Source organism: Molothrus ater, chromosome 4 (genome assembly GCF_012460135.2).
Source record: "Molothrus ater isolate BHLD 08-10-18 breed brown headed cowbird chromosome 4, BPBGC_Mater_1.1, whole genome shotgun sequence".
In the NCBI taxonomy this organism is placed as follows: Eukaryota; Metazoa; Chordata; class Aves; order Passeriformes; family Icteridae; genus Molothrus; species Molothrus ater.
Window position 1 is genome coordinate 4656091 of NC_050481.2, and position 22011 is coordinate 4678101.

Here is a 22011-nt window from a genome sequence, read left to right on the forward strand (position 1 = left end):
TTTGGTTTAGATTGCTCTATGGGAGCTGAGCAAGCAGCACTGGCTATCAGTACAGCATTACTCTGCAGAGATTTTTTCTACTGCCTGCAAATAAGTTTGGTAACAACAGCCTGTTGAAATCCCCCCAGATTGGCCATGCTAGCTCCAAATACATGCTGCAAGCTGACACACTGTATTGACCAAATAAAATCAGAGCTCTTAGCCCTAAATCATGCCCTACAGTACGATTAAATTGTTCAATCTGCTATTTGTAATGGAAGCTTATCTTGAATTTCTTTCCATACAAATGAGCAAAGTGCTTCTCCCAAGAAATGTCAGTCTGCAGTTCCAAAGCAGATTATAGCCTTGTGTAAATGAAACAATTCAGAGAAAGAATAATAAGCTGGCTGCTCTGTATGCCACCACATGCATACATATTTTTCCTTCAGAACATCAACAACAAAAACTGAAATGAGTTTTTTTGTTCTTAGCTCAATCAGCATAATCTCCCTAACTTACATTGCTATGTGCTCTGCAAGCCAAGCTCCAGCCCCAGCTGAAGGGCTGGATATTTGAGAATATATTTTACTTGGAACAGAGTTCATACAATTTATTTTCTAATGTTAGTCAAATGTTCCTGCTTGTTACTTAAGCATTACTCTACAGTTACCTTGCCACATTATGAGCCTTTCTATCCTGTCACTTTGCAATAGCTCAGGACTGACAACTTAATGATTTTACCAGTTTCCGATAAAATCCCACTGTGCTGTAGGAAATGACAGATTTGGAATCCTAAAGGGGGCCTATTTTATACAGTTTTGGACACCTGGGAGACATTTTTCCTGCAGCAGAAATATCTAAGACAAAGGCGATTCTCTTCACATGCTGTTTGTAAACAGCTGACATTACTGAATAGGTTTAAACATTTAAAACAAACAAACAAAAAAAAACATACAAAGGTATAGGTTGTCTTAAATATTTGCTTTTAGCCTGATGCATTCATGGCTGAAATTTCTATAAATAGCCCTTTTTATGTTCTCTCTTCTTCTATAGTCTTCTGGCACACTGACAAGTAAAACATTTTCTTTCTCTGTTTTTTCTTTCTTCAGTGTACTTCATTTATTTGTTGCAACTTTTACTCTGTGTCCTTATACTTTGCCATTTACATCTTATTTATGGAAGTAACATTCTACTTTAGTTACTAAAATGGGAACATGGTGCATGTCAAGATTAAAGTGCACCTTCAGGCTTTACCATTAGGAAGCTGTGATGTAAATTATTAAATTTGCAAGACGCAAATTGAATATCTGGTATCAAAGCTCATTAAACCAAACTCATTGCTCAACATCGCAATTATCCTTCATCTTATTTGGATATGTAAGTCATAAAAACACACACAAATTGTATTTGCAAAACCAGCTGAAGACTGGATTTCACAGAACCATAGAATCCTTAATGTTGGAAAAGATCTTCAAGAGTCTAACCACTAAGCCAGCACTGTCAAGGCCACCATTAAACCGTGTCCCCAGGCGCCACATCTACACATCTTTTTAATACCTCCAGGGATGGTGACTCCACCACTTCCCTGGGCAGCCTTTTCCAGGCATTGACAACCCTTTTGGGGAAGAACTCTTTACTAATATTCGATCTAAACCTCCCCTGCTGCAACTTGAGGCCATTTCCTCTTCTCCTGTTGCTTGTAACTTGGGAGAAGAGAGGAAGACCCAGAATAAACGGAGATATCGGGTATTGCACTACAAATGGAAATGGAGTTAAGGGCTCAAGAGCAAGGACTAGAAGGGAGCACAGAAGAGTTTATTGCTTTTATTCCCTCCATCACTTCTAGCTTGACATACACAAACCAAAATGGGGAACCCCACTGTATATTACTGCTCTATGACTTTAATTCCAAACATGAATTCCACGTATGCTGGCCATGCCTGCCTGAAAAGGGAACTGTTGGGCAATAGTTACTGATTATGGATGGCAAATAGATTTGGTTTCATTTCTAACTCAAACACTGTGGAGTCAAAAAACTTGGCTTGGATTCAAAGAGCACTTGGTTTATGTTCTGCTTTGGAAATATTATTAAAAAATGAGAGGAGAGGAATAGAAAACATTTACTGGAGAAAGAAATGAAGGCAGGAGAGGGGTCAGAGTGCCAGGCATATGGTAATCCGTTGTCCCAGTTTTGGCAGAATTCCTCACCTCAGATGCATTCTGGGGGACAGAGAGAGAAGTAACTTCCCTCCTTCCCCTCAAAAAACTCTCTTGATGTAGAATGTAACCTTTTAACTCTTTACATGTATGCTACAGAGGAAAACCAGGCTCCCAGTCTGAGGAGATTGGAAAAATCTCTGAATTAGCCCAAGGAGGTCATGGATGCCTAGAATTTTAAGTCTGTCCACTTGGATTTTCTAAATGTTGAGAAAAATGATTTTGAGGCTTTTTGCAATTACTGCGGTTAATTAGCATTCCCTGATAATCACCCTGTAATCTACAGCAGTTAATTAGCCCTGTGCGTAGTCATCTATGTCATTAATTATTCCTGGCTCTCATTTTTCACACTGAGGGTTTGGGGGCACTTTGCACATGTTTTTTTCATTACACTTTATCATCATCATACTAAACAAACCACCACAGGGCTCTGAGTCACTTGGAGTGAGGCAGAAACGAAGGAGGTTTTTCCCAAAGTTGGAGTTTCTGCTAGCAAACGCGGCGTCGCTAATTCCACGTTCCTCTGAGTTCCCCTGGAAGCCAGAGTGATTTGGCTGAACTGGCCTTAAAATCCCCATTTTTAGCCCTTCTTACCATTCCAGCCCTGCGTGCGATGGCGGTGTGGAACTGTCCATCAGACACCTTCTTAGCCGTGGTGAGCTTGTAGGTGCCACTGCCCAGGTTGTAGGAGAACCTCAGCTGGCCCTCCACGATCTCCAGCGCCAGGAATTCCGCCCGCTCCCCGGTCTGGTTGTCGTGGTTGTACAGCAGCAAGGCGTTACTCTTGATGGTGGCAAACTTTATGTAGATGTAATTGTTGTTGGGATCCAGGCTGGGGAACTCCATGTAGGACAGCTCTTCAAACCCGTAACTGTTGAGCTCGCAGTGATTCCCAAAAACACCTGAAAAACGAAAAGCAAAGTCTGGAATCGGGGAGTTTTGTCCTCACCGTGCCTCCTCCCAGGAGTGAAGTATGGATGTGCTCTCCACATGGCTGTGGAACCACTAATGTTCAATTAAAATCACACAACCAACAGAAGAATGCTATTAGCCACAGCTGGGGGCTGAGGTACATTATATTTAAACTTTAAAATTGAATTACAAAGGACAGATGCATCTATTGAAAAGCACTTTGCCCAGCTCTGTGGCTTCTTCGGAAAACACCAAACCAAGCCAGCTTGACAGCTCTGTCAGGACATGGCTGTTAATTATCATCAGGCATTTATTAATCCAGCTATGGAAATAAATATGCAAGTTGAGTTTATTTTTCGCTCTGCGGCTGTTATCTGAACTGTTTCTCACTGGGTGGTTCATTTCTTATACTTATTAAATAAGCATATGTGTGATTAAGATATTATGTCTCCTCATGTCAGTAAAAACTGATATTCATATTTTGGTGCATTCTATATACTTCTTTTCAGAGCTCTGTCACATAATTTCCCTTGATTTTTCTTTTACTGCATCAACAGTGGGAAAAAACCCTGATTTAATTTATGAATATTAGTTACATTTACAATGGGAAATTAATTAACCCTGAGGAAATGTACAATAAAGGAAATAAAAGGGAATAGACAAATTATTCCACATGCTAATAGAAATACATATTCAGCACTAGTTACAAATGCATATTGAGAACTATACTTTTGTGAGAGGGTTTTCAGCAGCCTTGAAATCCAGATGATTTCTGGACATTTCTGGTTTTTTTTTTATTAATTTGTTACATTTACTTTCATACTTTTCCATATGAACAATGGCAATTCTGGATTAATCTGCATTCAGAATCAAGCTTGCAGCAATCGTGTCATGATGCCTTAAAATATCCGTGTTGTTCTATGTTTTTATTGGGTCCATTCCACAAACCAAATCTGGGATAATTAAATTCTAAAAATTATGAAACTATTTTGGCACTACTATATGCTTCTCTGATGTAAAATACTGATGTTATTTACAGTGGTCTTACTCTTCAGCTCCACTAAAAGGGCCTGTTATTCATCAGGAGAGCTTTGTTATCACCACACTTCCTCCTTCAGACTGAACTTTGGATACTCTGGGTGGTGAAGGTGCTTCAGCCCTGAACCAGCTGTGTTTAAGTTTCATCTTTAGGAAGCCAATAGTCTTGATTTAAGTATTTCAAGCATCCATTCTTACTTTTGGACAGTTATCTCTATCTATCTATCTATCTGTTCAGAAATATTCTTTCTAATTTTTAGGCACTGAGTTGTTTGGCTGGGTCTTATGTTTTTCTATGAGAGATAAAGGACCTGCTACTAGGAATGACAAATATGTACTTGTAGTGACCACACCACTTTTTAATTTTCTTCTGAAGAAAAATGAGTTCCTTGAACCTCTGAATACATGCATTTTTTCCAGACCTGGAATCATTTTCAAGCCAGAAATTATTTATGCAGGTAAAAATAAACAGAAATATGAGTAGGGCAAGGGGAGATGAAGAGGAGAGAAGGGTACTCACCAAAGGGACAGTGGCAGAAATACCCCTCCAGCCCACTTTGGCAGGACCCACCATTGAAACAGGGGTTGCACTCACAGTAGTTGACAGTGGAGTCACACGTTTTCCCTGTGACAAAAGCAATTTCCAGGTCAGGGAAATAGGAAAGTCAGGCTGGAGTTGTAGGTAATGAGGTCATGAACCAATGCTAAACACATAGCCAGGAGAGAGGGTGCCAGGGACCAGCTCTGGGATAGAGAGAGGACTCACAGACAGGATTCTGAGCTGCTCCCAGCCCTGCCATAGGCATAATCTGTGGCCTAGAGAAAACAAGTCTACTTTTCAAGTCTCTCTTTGTGATTAGAGGTGCTGGTGGACTGTTGTTTTAATTGAAATTTTTTATTAATTGGTGTCTTTCAAAGAGAGGTCATGCAATTAAAGGCAATGCTGAAATAAAGAACTGTAAAAATGTATCTTTTGTTCTCCCTGTTGAGTGCAATATACTCAGGAGCGCAAAGGAGATACAGACAGCCCTTGCTGGACCCTGCACAAGCAGGTCATGCTGAACAGAGGCTGCTATTGTACATTATATGATTTTTCTTATTTTTCCTCATCAATTACAACCTCCTTCCTGACTTGGAGAGACCACAGTCCTCTGGAGCTAAAACAAGCTGCCCTGGATACAGTCCTTCTCTAAGCAGACATTGTCACATGTGGTAAATATTATTCCCCAGAGAACAAACTGAAATCACATAATTCATTTCAGCAAGGAAGGGAACCAAGAGAAAAAGTGAAGATTTTAACAGACACCAAATACAGACACGCGTATTCTATGTATGAAACTAAAGTTTTCTTGGCATGGAAACATTAACTACAAAAGTATTTGTCTTCATTTCTAATGTTTTCAATGCTTGGCTTTGATGAGTTTAGCAACACTTCCACTACATCCCACTCTTGGAACCTGTCTTCCTGTCGGCAGCAGTGCCAGCCTACACTGACTGTGCTCAGCAAAAACTTCAAAGTGTTGTTGTGCTTGTCCTCCCTGTTTCACTGCAAAAACTCACAAAAGCAGCCACAGTCTTCCAGACTTCTCCTAAACTTCATCTCAGCCAGGCTGTATGCACAAAGCAAGGGCTGAGATGGTCTTAATGCTTCTTTCTGCATCAATAATTAATTGTTTTACTTCTTACACCATATGTGTACGTTTAAGTTAAAAGTACGTGAGCCTGCACAGAGGGTGTCCATTCTTGTATGTCACATATATCTTGTAATTTTACATCTCCCAGGACAGGAATGCACCAATCCTTAGAGGCTGCTGGTGCAACTAAAAACTGTAGCAAACCAGCACTTTGCTTTACAAACTTTGGAGTTTAACAACTTGAGTCGCCTAAGACTCAAGAAAACCTCTTGTTTTTCACCCCTCTTCTACTTTTTTTTTTGTTTAACCTACAGTTTGTAAGCAGCTCTTGCATGTGAGCAGCAGCTCTCCATGTGTGACTGCAAGTAGGGTGGAAATGGAGCGCTGGAGGATTCCTGCGGTTAATACGTCACTTGTAGATGCACCATAAATCCAGGAAACTTTTCCAGTGTCTGAATCTAATTATGCTTTGGGGGTATTTATTTATGTTTTATTCTCTAATGGGCATGACTGCAGGATGAGCTAACTTTTTATGTGAGATTTTGCTGTTTTCTTTGTTTTCAATTTATGGTCTGTAGTAGAGGTCTTTGACTCGTGAAGGAGAGCACATAGGAGGAGTGAGACAGATATGCTTAAAATAGCTCAGTGATGCTGCTCAGTTTTCACAAAAATCAAGTGCAGCTAAAAAGGCTTACTCAGATTTTTGCAGTTCAATCTAACTAAATACTCTTCTTTTTCCCAGCTAACATTAAAGCTGGCACGTTTGCTGACTCAGCAAGATAATATGGATATTTATTTCAGCTGCACTTACTTTAACCAATGAATAAAAGCATCTTCTTTATGCTCAACTGTTGTTTGAAGAGCTTTTGAAACCAATAGAGGTGTGTTTAGAATAACAGAATTATGGAATCATAGAACAGTTTGGGTTGGAAAGGGACTTAAAAACCATCTTGTTCCAACCCCCTACCATGGGAAGGGACATCTTCCACGAGACCAAGTTGCTCAAAGTCCCATCCAAATTAGGCCTAGATGAAAACTGAAGTTAGCTGAGTTTATAGATCAATTCTAGGCTGAAATTCTGAAAGATGCAAGGTATTCATTTCTTCATCAGAAAGATCTTTTTCTGAAGACCGTGAAAATGAGGAGAATGCTGGATAATTGGTAACAGACAGCATTCAACATTTATCATTCATCACCTCCAGCTGATGCTATCACAGGCAGGGGCTTATGCAAAAATCTAAGTTCCTCAGACTTTTTTTTTTTTTTTGTTAATTGAAAAATGTAACAGGAACAGATACCAGCTGAATGTTCTTCAGTTAAGATTTCAGCTGATTTGGGAGTTTTAGTTTTTGTGGTTCTCTGTGTCCATGTTATAAAGTGGTTGTTCAAGCATTCTAATCTTGCATTTGAAACAACTTCACAACCATACATTCCTTCATCTTAATGAATCCTGGAAAACAGGAAATGAAGGGTTCAAAGGAAGGGCAGACAACTACTGTAAATCACCAAGCATATTCCCTCCAGAAAGCGATTATTTTAAAAACAAAACCTGTTCATCATTAAGAGATATAATTATAACAGATTGTTCAGACCCTAATGATGTTGCTCTGAGGTAATCAGTCTTTATAATCCTATCCAGTGAAAAAAAATGACATTACCTTTGCAGTATGATGAAGTGAAATGCAGCTGACAAAACACAATAAATCAAGGAAAAGTAAGACTCTTAGTTTTCAGGTACACCATTATAAAGGTCCACAGCTCATGTACTCTAATTTACAGTGAACAGAGAGTCTGTCCCAGAAAATTCTAATTTCTACTTGCATGCACTACCATGTAAATGTTATTTTTTTTACCAAGCATGTAAATTCAATTATGAGACTGTATTTTCATTCCAGCATATAGAAGCAAAACTATGTATATGGGGAACTGAATTAGAAATCCACTATTTTGGATGCCTCTTTTTTGTTGCTGTTGAGGCACTCAAGGTTTAGAGTCATGAAACAGTTTGAGGCTTTATTTTTACATCTACTGTGGCTATCTTTAATCACATATGAATGCAAATTAAGAGCCCAAGCAGCTGTGCTCTCTTTCTGTTGGCAGTATAATAATGACATAATAGCCTCTATGTCAAGCATTCTCAAACAATCAGTACACTGACATTTGTTTGCAGAACCTATTGAATATTTAATTTGAAGAATTTCAAATATGCTTTTGCAGACACAAAATGTCTAAATATACTGTGTGATAACTGTGATCTTATCTAATAAGCTCTGTTGATATTAAACTCCAAAGATATTTTGTCTTTTAATTACAATGGTGCCATTTGTTTTCTGTCTTGATCAATTAATCTCAGGACACTTTAATATCTCTTGATTCTGCAATGGCCAACTGATTAAACAACATCTGACTCCCAAATAGAAATGTCTGCCTCAGTGGCAGTCTATTTTAAGGTTATTTGTGTTGACAAGGAGTTTAAGAAAGCTCCTATCAGATGCCACATTTAATTCATGGCATGAAAGAAATCTGACACTTCAAACTCTAAGAGTCTCTCATCACATTCTCTTAGCAAAAATACTCTTTTTTTTTTTTTTAAACTTGTCACATGCAGTGCTTGATTTTTAGCTGACATAAGGGTTGAACATTAATGTATGAATTTAATACCAGAAGAAATCAGCAGGATGCTTCATAAATGTTTCAAATTACAGTCTAGAGGCATACACTGTAGTTTGCTGTTAGAGTTAATCAAGTGTTTTGCTTCACTGCAGCAGCAAACACATGCCCACGTACTCTCTGGTGCTAATGACCTCAAGAGTTACAGGGCATAGGTGCTCTAGAATTATTTTGCTATGCTCCTGGCAAAATAATTTGATATGCTAATACAACATGAAATAAAATCCTGGATTAGTAACTTAATTAGAACTGCTTGTCAATTAACAGCACTTGCTCCTGACCTGAGGCTCAGGAGCACACTTGTGAGGTTCATGCAGAAGATCTCATCAGTGTCCTTGATACTGCACTGAATATGTATCCCCTGCTGCAGCTGTGATTTAAATTAACTAATTAAACCTTTACTTTGAAATTAACTTTCTCCTCCATTCTCTCCTGCACAGACCTGCTACAAGTAAAAAACCCAGGGGATCCCTTGATCCCTCTGTGGGTTACAGGTGAGTTGTGGTGGCGGCAAGTCCCACACCAGAATGGACACTGCTGTGCTGAGCAGGGCTGCCCTGGGGCTTCTTCAATGCAGAAATACTCCTTAGAAAAGGCACTGAAAGCCTTAACTAATCTCTTCTGGTTAGATTTTTTTTTTCTGATTTCTAAGAAAAGTGGCTATAAGGACTGGATAAAATTGCTCAGACCTTCCTTAAATATCCTACTCACAGCAGAAGCACAGATTAGTTTGCTTTTCTGGGTTACAATGCTGCTGTGTTTGAATGTGTAATAAATATCAGAGAAAAAATACTCAGAAGGGGTAGGAATGCTGCAGACATTTCTGCGCTTAATGAAAAAAATAAATTACAAAGGAACAAAATACAGAACAGAGGGGTTGACCATTTTGCCTGAATTCTGTTTTTTTCCCATATTCTTCATCTGTTTTCTGTCCTGCAAGTAATTTGGGGCAGAGGCAGATTTTCTTGCTTGGCACACTTCTAGCAGACTTGAAACGCTCCCACAATATGCATAACAATAACATGTACGGAAAAATCATACTGAAGCATTGGAAATGGTTCTCACACGCTTAAAAAATCTGAATAGCCCTTGCAAAAATCTTTCTGTTCTAATGCAAATCAGGTAAGTGAGATTTACCTTGGGAGAGAGCTAAAATAAAATAATATTGCAGGCACCCGGGTATTCTGAGCTTTCACACTATTAAAACCTTAGTTTGCATGACCTCTTCATCCATGGGGATGCTTCTATTCAGACAGTTTTGGGCTAAGAAGGCACTCTTGCCATCGTTTCTGGACACTAAGGTATATAGAGGAGCAAATGCATACCTGTGTACCCGGTTTTACAAACGCAGTTGAAGCTTCCTGGGAAGTTCTGGCAGGCAGCACCGTTTTTGCAGGGGTTGGAAAGGCACTCGTTGACGTCCCTCTCGCAGGCCATGCCGGTGAAGCCCTCAGGGCAGCTGCAGGAGAAGCCCCCCACCAGGTTGTGGCAGGTGCCGTCGTTGTGGCAGGGCGACGGGAGGCACTCGTCGATGTCGGTCTCGCACAGGCTCCCCTCGTAGCCCGGCAGGCACCGGCACACGAAGGGCCGCAGTGGCTCGTTGGCCACCACGATGACGGGGACGCTCTCGTGGGTCCTCAGGGTGGGACTCACTGCCAGCCTCCTCAAGCAGCTCCCCCCATTCTGGCAGGGGCTCTGCAGGCACCAGTCGTGGTCCACGGCCTCGACCCGCACGCCGCTCTGGCGGAAGAGGACGTCCCTGATGCTCTCGAAGAAGGTGGCCACGCCGCTGGGGTTCACGTACTGGTTGTTGCCGCGCTTGACGGCCGCCATCAGGAAGGTGTGGTTGCTGTCCTCAGAGAGGCCGTAGAGCTGGATGGCCGTGCCCAGCCCCGTCAGCTGGGAGCTGGCGATGCGCAGGAAGTGCAGGTAGTGGTTGGTGAGGAAGTCGCGCACGCCGTGGGCGCTCAGGCGGAGGAGGACGCTGTTGTCGATGGTGGCGTTGCTGAAGCCCGCAAAGAAGACGCGGACGCTGCTAGTGACGGCTCCGTGCAGCCCGTCGTTGCTGAGGACCCCCAGGTCAAACGTGCCGTCCGTGGACCTGGCCTGCGAGTGCAGCTCACAGGTGCTCCCCGGGAATGCTGAAAAGGCTGGTGACTCCTGAGATGAGGGAGCACTGGAAGCTGTCTAGCACGTCCGGATCCTGCGGCTTTACGTTGCCCAAAATTCCACCTGGGAAGAGGTTGCCATAATAATGAACAAAGATTTCTACCGTTCTGGGCTGAGACGGGTTGTCGTTTTGGTCTATTACCTTGATCTGCACAGTTCCTGTGGAAGACATCTGAGGAATGCCAGAGTCTCTGGTAATCACCGAGAGGTAAAAATCACTGATTTGCTCCCTGTCAATCTCCCTTGTCGTTGTCAGGACTCCAGCGGTGCTGAGGCTGAAGTAGCTGGTGGCAGGGCCAGTGCTGAGCAAGTAATACGTGAAAGGACCTTGGTTGGGAGGGAGATCGGGATCCGACGACTGCAGCGTCATCACCAGAGTTCCTGCGCGGTTGTTCTCCAGGACTTCTCCTTGGCTGGTGGACAAGGTAGGGCCGTTGTCGTTGATGTCTTCCAAAGTTACCACCAGAGAGGCACTTCCTGTCGCAGAGGGCGTTCCCGAATCGATGGCCAGCACAGAGAGGTTGTAGACAGGCAGCGTTTCTCGATCCAGCTCTGCAGTGACCGTCACCTGTCCCGTCTGTGGGTTGATGGAAAAGGCGCTGTTCTCGTTGCCAGACCCAATGAAATAGGAGAACCTGCTCCAGCTGGGGACAGAATCCGAATCAAAGGCGCTGACGAACGTGACGTGGGTGCCTGGAGGAACACCCTCGCTGATCCGTATATTGTAGGCTCCCAAGGTAAAAACGGGAGGATCGTTGGCATCCAGGATTGTGATATTAACAGTTACTTCATCTATATCTGCGCCACGAATGCTCCCCAAATTTTTTGCAAGGACTTTCAAAGAGATTCGCTCTTCTTTTTCTCTATCAAGAGGTCCTGAAACGTAGATCTGGCCGCTTTTCTCGTCTACCTGGAAGCCCTTCTTTCTGCTGTTGCCAAAGATGAGGTAGTGGACTTCTCCATCAATGCCCATATCACGATCACTTGCAAAAACTTCACCTACAACAGTACCTTTGGGGGCTGCCTCTGAAACCTCAAAATAATAAAGCTTGGACACAAAACGGGGCACATACTCATTTGTCCCTTCCAACTGGATGTTGACAGTAGCAAAGCTGCACCTCTCTTCGTCTGGAACATTAAAAGCCTTTACTGTTAGATGGTAACTCTGCTTTGTTTCATAGTCTAAAAATCCCTGGGTGGTGATGGTTCCCGTGTTGGGGTCGATGACAAAGAGGTCGCTGTCTGAGGACTGGATGGCATACGCAATCACAGCGTTAGATCCAGAGTCAGCATCGGTGGCATTTAAACAAATAACAGTTGTCCCACTGGGGGCATTTTCTAGCACGGTGGGAAAGTACTCCTCAGGGCTGAATGCTGGGGAGTTGTCATTGACATCAATGACATTAACAGTGACACTGCAGTAGCCTGTTCGGGACACCCATCCTCCATCCGTGGCAGTAACAACCAGGTCGTGCTTTTGCTCTAACTCAAAATCAAGTGGTTTGGCTAGTGTCAGTGTACCAGTGGTGGTATTAATAGCAAAGACTCCAGCTTCATTTCCAGAGGAAATATTGTAGCTGATTAATCCGTTCATGGCAGCATCTCTGTCTCGTGCTGAAACCGTCCTGACCACTGCTCCAACAGAGTAGCTCTCTGGGATAGTAACGCTCATGCGGCTCTGGGAAAACTCGGGTGTATGGTAATTCTCTTCTGTCACTACTATTTCAACAGCTACCTCGGATGAGAGTGGGGGATTACCCTTGTCCTTGGCTTTCACTTTAAACAGGAAGTTTTTGTTCAAATCAGCCATTAGTGAAGATGACACAGAAATCCAGCCTGTACTCCTGTCCAGTCTGAATTTATTAGTTTTGCTCTCATCAGAGACAAAGTATTCCACTTCAGAATTCAAGCCAAAGTCCTTGTCATCCACCGCAGTAACTTTAATCAAATTTGTGCCAACCCTCACATTCTTAGTGACAGGAGTGAAATATTTAGGGGTGAGGAAGAGCGGTGCGTTGTCATTGCTGTCTACCACGTTTATGGTGACAGTGGTCTCACTCACCAACGGGGGACTGCCCCGGTCTGAGGATGTCACGATGAAGCTGTGCCTGTTGATGTTGACATTGCTGGAACCACTGGAGTTTTGGTACCTTAAGTACTGCTTGTTGAAAATCTCTCCCGTGGTTGCGTTAATGCGGAAGAACTCGGACTGGGATTTTATGAAGTAGAAGACTTGACCATTGGACCCTTCATCTGGATCGGTGGCTGAAACCTGGGTGACCTTTAGCCCAATCCCAGGAAGCTCGGGACACTCCAGGTAATAGGATGGTTTTGTAAATCGTGGGGCATTGTCATTGACATCTGTGACAAATATGGTGACGTCTGTGCTCACTGTCCAGCCAGAGTCATGCGCAGAGACCCTGATCCTGTAGCGGTCAGTGTCCTCCCTGTTCAGGGGTCTGCTGATGGTGATGTCCCCAGTGCTGGGATTTATGGCAAACGGGAGACTCGTATCCCTTATGGAGTACCTGCTGACTGCATTCACCCCTATGTCCTCATCTGATGTTGTGACTCGCGTTACTGTAAAACCCAGAGGAGCATTTTCAGGCACAGAAGCACTGAATATCTGTGAAAACCTCGGAGCATTGTCATTTTCATCTAAAATATTAATGATAACTTTGACAGTTGTGCTCTGGAGCGGAGTGCCTTTATCTGAAGCTTTTATGGTTAGCGTGTACTGAGACAGTTTCTCCCTGTCCAAGGGCCGGACGCTTCTGATCTCACCAGTGGCTCGATTGATACTGAAACTGTTTTCGGTATTGCCCTCAATTATTTCATAATTGAGCTGTCCATTCAGACCACTATCCCTGTCAACAGCAGCCACAGTCAGTATCTTCCGTGGGGACAGGTTCTCCGCTATTTCTGCAATGAAGGGATCTTGCTCAAACTCCGGCACGTTATCGTTGACGTCAATCACCGATACTTCCAATTTCTTGTAGGAGGAAAAGGGGGGAAAGCCTGTGTCTCTGGCCTCAATCCACACCACGTACTTCTGCACGGCCTCGAAATCTAAAGCCCGCCCGACAGAAAGCTGTCCCGTCACCTGGTCCACCAGGAAGGTGCTGCCCAGATTACCGCTGGCAATGTAGTAGGACAAGGAGCCTCCTCTGGCTGAAGACCCAGAGATGGTGGTGACAAGTGTCCCAACTGCCTGGTTTTCAGGGAATGTGAAGGTCTCCTGCTCTGCCTGAACGCGAGGAAATTGGGCTTTGTCCACAAACCTCACGGTGACAGTGGTGGAGTCTGTCTTGGGGTACCGGCCACCATCCCTCACATGAACGGAAATGGTGACTTCAGACTCTCCCGCCAGTGGTTTTGCAGCCAGGATTGCCCCCCTTGCTGGATCAATGTGGAATTTCTCAGAGTTCTTCCCCACGAGGGAATAATGGAGCTCGGCGTTGGAGCCGGCATCTGCATCGGTGACAGTCACCGCAAACACGAATGAGCCTGAAATGCAGAACAAAGCTAGGTCAGTCCTTTAGTGCATGCACTGACTGTGAGAAACATCACGCCAGCCTTTCAGTCTGAAGCACATCCTGGAGCAGCATGCTCTTCCTCACACTGCCCTAAAAATGAACTGCTTTTGTCACAAAAAAAGTGAGTTCAGCAAGGGGCAGGTGAGTCTACAAGACATGCATGGAGCCAAAAAATGTTGAGCTGAAAAATAGGACACTGCATTTAGAGAGATGGACATACAGAACTGGGAAACAGACCGGCAGCCTTTCAGAGGCCTAGCATCCTGCCTCAAGAACATTCACACAACAAAAGCCATAAACCCAGTAAGACTGAATGCTAATTTGATTTTTAAAATTACTCTTAGCCTGTTTATCCACGAAAAAAACTTCACCCTGGAATTCAAGGACTATTAAGGTTACATTAGTGAACAGGCAACATCCACGGATATTTACCCTACACCTACACATTGCCCCTTGCAATCCCTTCTCTTCCTGCTCCCCAGGTGCTCCTTCTTTCTCCCCACTAGTCCCTTACTTCTAATTTTCTAAGAGTATTCCAAGGACAGGAACTAAGAGGACTGCATTTTTAAAAGCACATTGGTAAAATAGGAATACAAAACTATTGCACACTAGTACAATAACATGATTACACTCAGACTTTTCAGGTCTTTTGAATTTATGGTTCGCAATAAGCCTCACTGTATGTGCACCATTTGCATTATCCTCTACATTTGCACACTTGCAAGGAGAACCTAGGGTGTTCTTCCTCACCAGATATTACAGATCTAAAGCATGATATGTCTTTCAAATTTGACACTGTCCAACGAATTTGCAGAACACTGTTGATGTTTTACTGTTACTAAAATTTAGAAAACACCCAGTTTTATATAAAAATCATGCTGTTTTCAACCTCTTAAGGGAAAATCATTTAGAGGCAGGAATGACTTTGACAGCATCCCTTAAAACTATACTTCATGTCACTATTTGTCATGTGCAGTGAATTGTACTCCAGGGGCAGGAATATTTAGACAAGAACAGTATTCAAACCCTTGTGAGAAATGCGACAGGAAGAAATGAAGATTTTTTTGTGCTTCAGTTACTGCAAAAAATATTAATATTATTACTAGTTCCTCTTTTTAAACTCGATTAAAAAATAACAAAAAGAAAAGGAAGTTGTAAATAAGAAAAGTGGATACATCCCTAGGTTTTTTGCTAAGTTTAAAACAGAGTAAACATAGCTTAGGTTTCTAGTTATAAGAGATTTCATACAAAAAGCACCCAAAAAAGATGTTACCAGAAAACATCAGGTCAACCTATGTGTACCCCTTGTGAAAAGAATTTGAAGCAACATCCCAAAAACAGCCAGGCAAAGGCACTAGTCTGATTACACGATGTTTCGCCAATGCAATAATAAAACAATTTCATAATGTTGTTCTGGAAACAGAAGAACTGTAAACAAATTCATTCTTCCATAAAAAGGAGAAGTATTTGCAATTGTTTAAAATTAAGAGACAAAATCCAAGACATGGAAATAATCTTTTTTTTTCTGTTAAAAGAAAATTTGTTTTGCAAACCATTTGTCATGGAATCCTCTCCGTAGGCATCACATATCCATGTATGTGTGTGTATGTGAAAACATGGAACATGAGCTGAACCAGACATTAACTCCTGTGTTGAGTGAAGCAACTTTAATTTGGGTGTAGGCTCAAAGGAAGATTGCTGCTTGATTACTTTTATTTTATTTTACTTCATCACTTGGCTCAAGGAAAGGCAACATAATTAACATCTGACATAGACATAGCATTTTTGGAAGAGGCTGTCAAAACCCTGTTTAGGAATTGCTCAGAGGAGACTTTCAGAAATAAAAACAGGCCATTGTCTTCCTAACCCTAGCAAAATAATAACTTTTTTGAGTGGGTGATCATTTACAGTACATGTACTTTATGTAACTACACGAACATAACTGAATTCGGATGGGAGGAACCCAATAGAAAAAACCTGCTAAACTGTGGATGGTGACTTGAGGTTTGTTATTCCTCATTCCCATGCAGCACAAAGATAATCCCAGGAAAACAGCTGCAGAGAAACATCTCAGAAACATTTCTGTGGCACAGCTGAGCATTTCATTAAGATGTTGACCAGAGAAGCTGTGAATGTGTTCAGAATCCCCAGAAGCATTCACAGGCCAGGCTGAGATGGGACTTTGAGCAACCTGATTTAGAGGTAGGTGTCCCTGCCCATGGCAGGTGGGTTGCTACTAGATGATCCTTAATGTCCCTTCCAACCCAAACCATCCCATGATTCCCTGTCTGTGGCAGTGCCAGGGTTACCTGCAGAGGTGGGCGATGGCACGTGGGTGACGTAGGGGTGGTGCTGGAACTTGGGTGGGTTGTCATTCACATCAGCCACGGCCACCAGCACGCTGGTGGAGCTGGACAGAGCCCTGGGGAAGCCCCCATCGCTGGCCACCACCACCAGGGTGTAGTTCTCCCTCGCCTCCCGGTCCAGGAGGGCGCTGGTGATGATCTGGCCCGTAGAAGGGTTGATGGTGAATTGGGAATTGCCGCCCCTAAGCCTGTAGCTGCGGGAGAGGAAAAGCAAGGGAGAAAAATTGGATTAGTATTTCAAAAGGCAGCCTGCTGCATTAAGATAATAACCATTTTCTACACTCTTCAGACCACCATGCTGATGGGTATCAACACAGACTGTCACATTTTCATCTGACTCTCCATCTGTCTTCACTGTTTGACTTTTTCAAATTTCAAGGCCTGTCATAATCACATTTCTGGGGATTTCCAAGCATAGTTGTTTAACACAGATTTCCAATACATAAGCTGACTGAGCCTTTGACTATTTGAAAGATACCACTGGACATACTCTCAAAACTGCTACTGGAGGCATCCTCTAGTGCTGATTTCCCTGGGCTAATGCATTAACTCTTACTCCAAAAGGCTGATGTACCTCTTAACTGAACCTGCAGAATAAAGTTAGAAAATACAAAAGTACTTTTTGAAATAAAAATGATGACAGCTTTACAAAATAAAATGAACATTTAACATCCATATTGTTTCCTGATACTTAGTTTTGCTGTTCAAGATTTCAATGGGAATTTATAGCAATTCATAGCAAATTAGTAACCACAGAGCTTTGTTAACAGAGACTAATTGTGACCAGAGTTTAACCCTCAAACTGGTGGGTGTGTTTGTGTGTGCACACATCCCCACATGATCTGATAAGAACTGACTGTGTGCTCACTACAGGTGTGTGTTAGGGGCTACCTCTGACTTCCTACCACAGTTTGTCCCCCCTCTTGGAATGCTTATCCAGCTTGTGTTCATACAGCAGGAATCTCAAAGATGTATTTTTAAACGTACTTGGTTAGTATTACATTTTTTCAGAATTCAGATAATAGGTTTTTGAGAAAACAATGGAAACAAAAAATGGCTCAAATGAACAATTCTCATATTCAATATCAGGACCCAACACAGCTGTGGTTAGCACTGCTCCTCTGCTACAGCACAGCAGCAGCTTTTCTGAGGTATGATTCTATGAAAGACTCAGAATAAAGTGGTTTAAATGAAAGAGATTAATATTCCTATCTTCACCTCTTTAAGACCAGAACAGGTTATGACAGCAGTAATAACACAGCCCAGAAGCTGCACTGAGAGGGCTGAGAGCCAGCCTGTGTAATAAGCTGTGGCAACTTCTCCTGCTCAGTCATTAATCTCTGCACAACGCCACGAGCATGCTTTAATTGCTTAATTACGATATAATGTGATGGCCATATGCAATTATTCTCCAGCCATAGCAATGTGCACCTAGAATAGAAAGAATGTGCACAAAGCCTAAAGCACCATTTAGATCTCCCTAAACAGCAGCACCAGGCACATTTCATCTGTGATTTGCAGTGATTTAACCCTGAGTGGGGTATTGCAGAGACAGAAACTTTCTTTTCTGTGTTTCCACATGTTAGCACTGGAAAGATACTATGATTTTTTTTTCTTCTTTTTAGAAGGAAATAATAAAGACATATTACATTTGTCATAAGATATTCTGAATTGTACCTGCATGCAAACCAACTGGACAGTGTACATGTGCCTCAACATAACTGCAAAAAAATCCAAACTCAACCCCAAAAAACTGAGCAAAACCAAAAACCCCTTGAAACTCTAATGGTGGCAAGTGGCATAAAAGGAATTTGATCCAAACACTTAAAATGTGACCTTTTGACTCCTATGTCTACTGTCTTTAACAACAGGACTGCTCAAGTGTGCATTGCCATTTACAACCCATCACCCTCCTTTAATGACTTCACAGGTTATCACCAGAAACAGGAGAACAAGAGTTGGCACGTATGGGCAGGTGATGGCTTTGCAGAAACTTAAACACTTCTTTCAAAACACAGCACGTTTTTTGACTTTGCATGAAAATGTTAGCCAAGGATCTTATATATGCCTATTGGAAACCAAAGATTTAATTTTGAACCGATTCTAACAAGACAGAAAAGGAGTTCTGAGTCCTCAGGACCTCTGACAAGACGACCATACATGTTCTGCTCTTTCTGGCTTTCACCAGTTTTGTAATACCAGCCATACTTCGGATCTACTTTAAATGCTGAATCTGGACAAATTCTGTCCAAGAAAAACAAAGTCTGTTCCTGAGCCTGAAGAGTGTAAAACAAAACCTGAAAACAATGTTTTAATAGCTACTTATGAAGGGGAAAAATATTTTTATCAACTAATTCTATGATGCGGTACTGAGTGAATGACAAAGACTAATGGCAGAGATATTAAAGCAATTTAACCACACTAAAGAGCACTCTGATAATTTCTGATTACAGGACACAATCATTACAGTCATTCATGCTCTGCATGGAATTCGGTTTTTTTATAAAGGAACTTGCCAGAAATAGTTTCTTAGACTATGAGTGAACAGAATTAAAAGCTTGATTGTTCCACAATTTAACAAATGGTAACTTTGGATGATTTTCAAATATCTAAAGATGTCTAGATGTCAAGCTTCTATTTCTGGCTTGTAGCTAGTTGGAAAGAAAATATTTCAGTATTTTGTAGACAGTGTTTTGCCACAACGTAGTTCTGCTTTATATTACTTCCTTTTAAAAAAAGTAGCACAGTGGTATTCTTATGCTGTTTGAAGAAGGAACTGAGGTGAACTAACAAAGGTAAACAAGGAAGCTACTTTTATAGCCTGCTTTGTGAATTTGGAAAGAGTGACGTTTGCAGCCACAACAGTAAAACGTGGTAAGATCAAGAACTAATATAAATTTGCTTTGCATTCCATTGGCGATGTATCTGTCCTCAGTGGATAATCCTGAGCTTGTCACTGCCACTCAGCATCTTCATTACTCTTGTCTGTGGAACTGGGAACGGCCAGTGTGCAGCCCAGTGCCCAGTTCAGTTTCATCAACTGAGCCCTGTGCAGAACTGCCAAATTCCAACTTTTTACTGGTTTTCTGAATGGCATAAGCTTTGTGATTTACCTTGGGTAATTTTCATGCTAAACTGAAGACATTAATTGACCAAAGCTTTACTCAAAGAGCACATTTGCTTTCAGAGAAAATTGCTCGCTACACGAAAAGGTGTGAATGCAGCAGCAAGGCAGCTGCAAATTAAACTAGCTTCCTTTTCACTCAGTAAAAAAATAACTCCACAACTCTATTTGTCCTCAATATAACTCTAAAAGCCTAAAAGCAACAAAAAGACAGATTTGCCCAAGTAATTTAGTTGCACACACAGTGCCATTCTATTTTTTGTCTTACAGCTTTAGGGCATGCCGGTGATGGACACTGGGGAAAAAGAAATCTTCAGGCAGGATATGAGGCAGTGTTACATGGAGCAACAGTAATCGACCTACCTAATAACAGCATTTGTAGAAGCATCAGGCATCCGAGGAGTTTACGAGCAAAATATCCGTCCCCGTGGGAGCATCCTCCGGAACAGTGGCAAAGTACATGTTAAAGGCAAACGTGGGGACATTGTCATTGACATCATCCACTGTGACAGCAATGGTTCCAGTGCCAGTGAGGGCAGGAGATCCTGTGGGAAAAGGGGGGGGTACAAAGTGCTAGAGGTTACAAACACCAGCATGCTAATCGGAGCTCTGCCAGCCCCGATTTGGAGCCGAGTGCTTGAGCGTGTCACAGTTCACAGAGCAAGGAAGCCAGCTCAACACAGAGGACAGGGTCAGGTTTGTTTCAAAGTCATCTTGACATAAAGTACAAGTTGTGAAAGACACACAAAAAAAAAACATTATTATTTTTCTTGCTCCATCTAATTCCAGAAATATTTTGTAATACAAGCTCAGTGGAAAAAGATGGTCTTGGAACTGCTCAGAAAGCCTTCCTGTAACAATTAGGACCAATTTGAAGATGTGGTTGACTTTCCTATTCCTCTGCAAGAAGACCTTCAAAGGTGGCATGCTGACAGATGTGAAGATTCCAGCCCTCAATTTATTCACCCGCAGAACAAATAGAGTGGGAACAGTGGCAAAACCCAGCTTTCCGCGTGGCTTTTCCACTGCCGGTCGCACCCTGACCTGGGGAGACCTTCTGGGAGCGGGTGAGACGGTTGCAGTGAGTCTCCAGCCCTGCTGAGACTCACTCTCTCCATAGAAGCAACCATCTATAGCAGCAAATAATGCTCGCTCCAATGGGATACTGGCTTACGGGAAATCAGACTGAACTGATTTAACCTAGGGATTCCATCCTCCTTGTTATTCTAAAACTTAACTCTGATGAGCAGCAAGGAGCATGAAATAGCATGTTTATTCATGTGCAGTCTCTCAGTGTTTGTCCTCTTTGGCTTTTCCTTTGTCAAATCCAAAAAAAGACAATGAAGACTTTTACAAGTTCATGTTAGTTTTGTCAGTCCATTCATTACACTTCTTTTCAGCCAAGAATCAGCAAGACATCTCCTGCTAACTAAATTCTTCCCCTGGAGGAAAAGACTCATTTCTTTCTTTGAGTACATAGGAAGGAGAAGGAAAAAGTGATAGCAGAGCATGAAACACTTAAGTTAGGGCCGCTTTTACTCAAAAGGCAGATGACAACCATGCCTGTTTTACCCAAGATTGCATTGCTTTCCCCTTCCATCTCAGATTCTCCAATTCAGCATTTGCTGGACTGGGATAAAGCGAGGATAATGAAATGCTTTGGGCTGGAGATTGGTGGAGTCCTTGCTGCAAGGCAGGCATATTACACGGAGCTGTCACTTGACGGAATGCAGGCCGCCCCGCGTGACCGCCCCAGTCCTTCCAGCCCGGCCGAGGATTGGGTCACTGCTATCCAAGGTTATTGCTGCAGCTCAACCTCGGGGCTGGGAAGGAGGCAGGCTCTGCTCTTGGGGCTCATCTGCTCCTGGCAAGGGCTCCAAACACAAAGTTCTTACATAAAAGGAGATATAGCAACCCATTTTCCCACGTGTTAACCCTTGAAGGCTGAAGCAGCGAGGCGGGAAGAAGCCGGGAGCAGCCTCAGCACGGGCAGGAGGATTTTTCACCACAAAATGCTTTGCAGTAACGTGGTTAATGCCCAAATGGGCTGAATGACAGAGCTTCCAATTGAAAGGTGTTATAAATCTCACAAGGCTGGGCTTGGAGGCTGCTGATCAGAGGGGAAGGATCACAACGCCGAGGAAAGAACGTGGCAAGCCAAGGAGTATAGATTTCACATCACACAATAGAGGCCTTTCTCTGCTCTGCTCTGAGGTAATTCACTCTGCCAATTAATACGCTTTCAGCCAGGAAGGTTACATTAAGGCAATAAGTCTGACTCATTTTTTAGCCTTTTTTTTTTAACTCACGGTTTTGTCATTTAGCCAAACACATATAGATAGAAAAGCCTGCAAAAGTGTTCTTGA

The 22011-nt window shown here is 42.5% G+C and overlaps 1 protein-coding gene across 1 annotated transcript in view; it reads right to left on the reverse strand.

Annotated features, from left to right (window-relative positions):
- FAT4 (FAT atypical cadherin 4) overlaps positions 1 to 22011 on the reverse strand; it is a 123018-nt gene that overhangs the window by 14588 nt on the left and 86419 nt on the right. The window contains 7 exon segments of the mRNA XM_036382844.2: positions 2791 to 3098; positions 4667 to 4771; positions 9776 to 10586; positions 10588 to 14126; positions 16465 to 16715; positions 20009 to 20034; positions 20036 to 20190. Coding sequence (XP_036238737.1) covers positions 2791 to 3098; positions 4667 to 4771; positions 9776 to 10586; positions 10588 to 14126; positions 16465 to 16715; positions 20009 to 20034; positions 20036 to 20190 — 5195 coding nt within the window.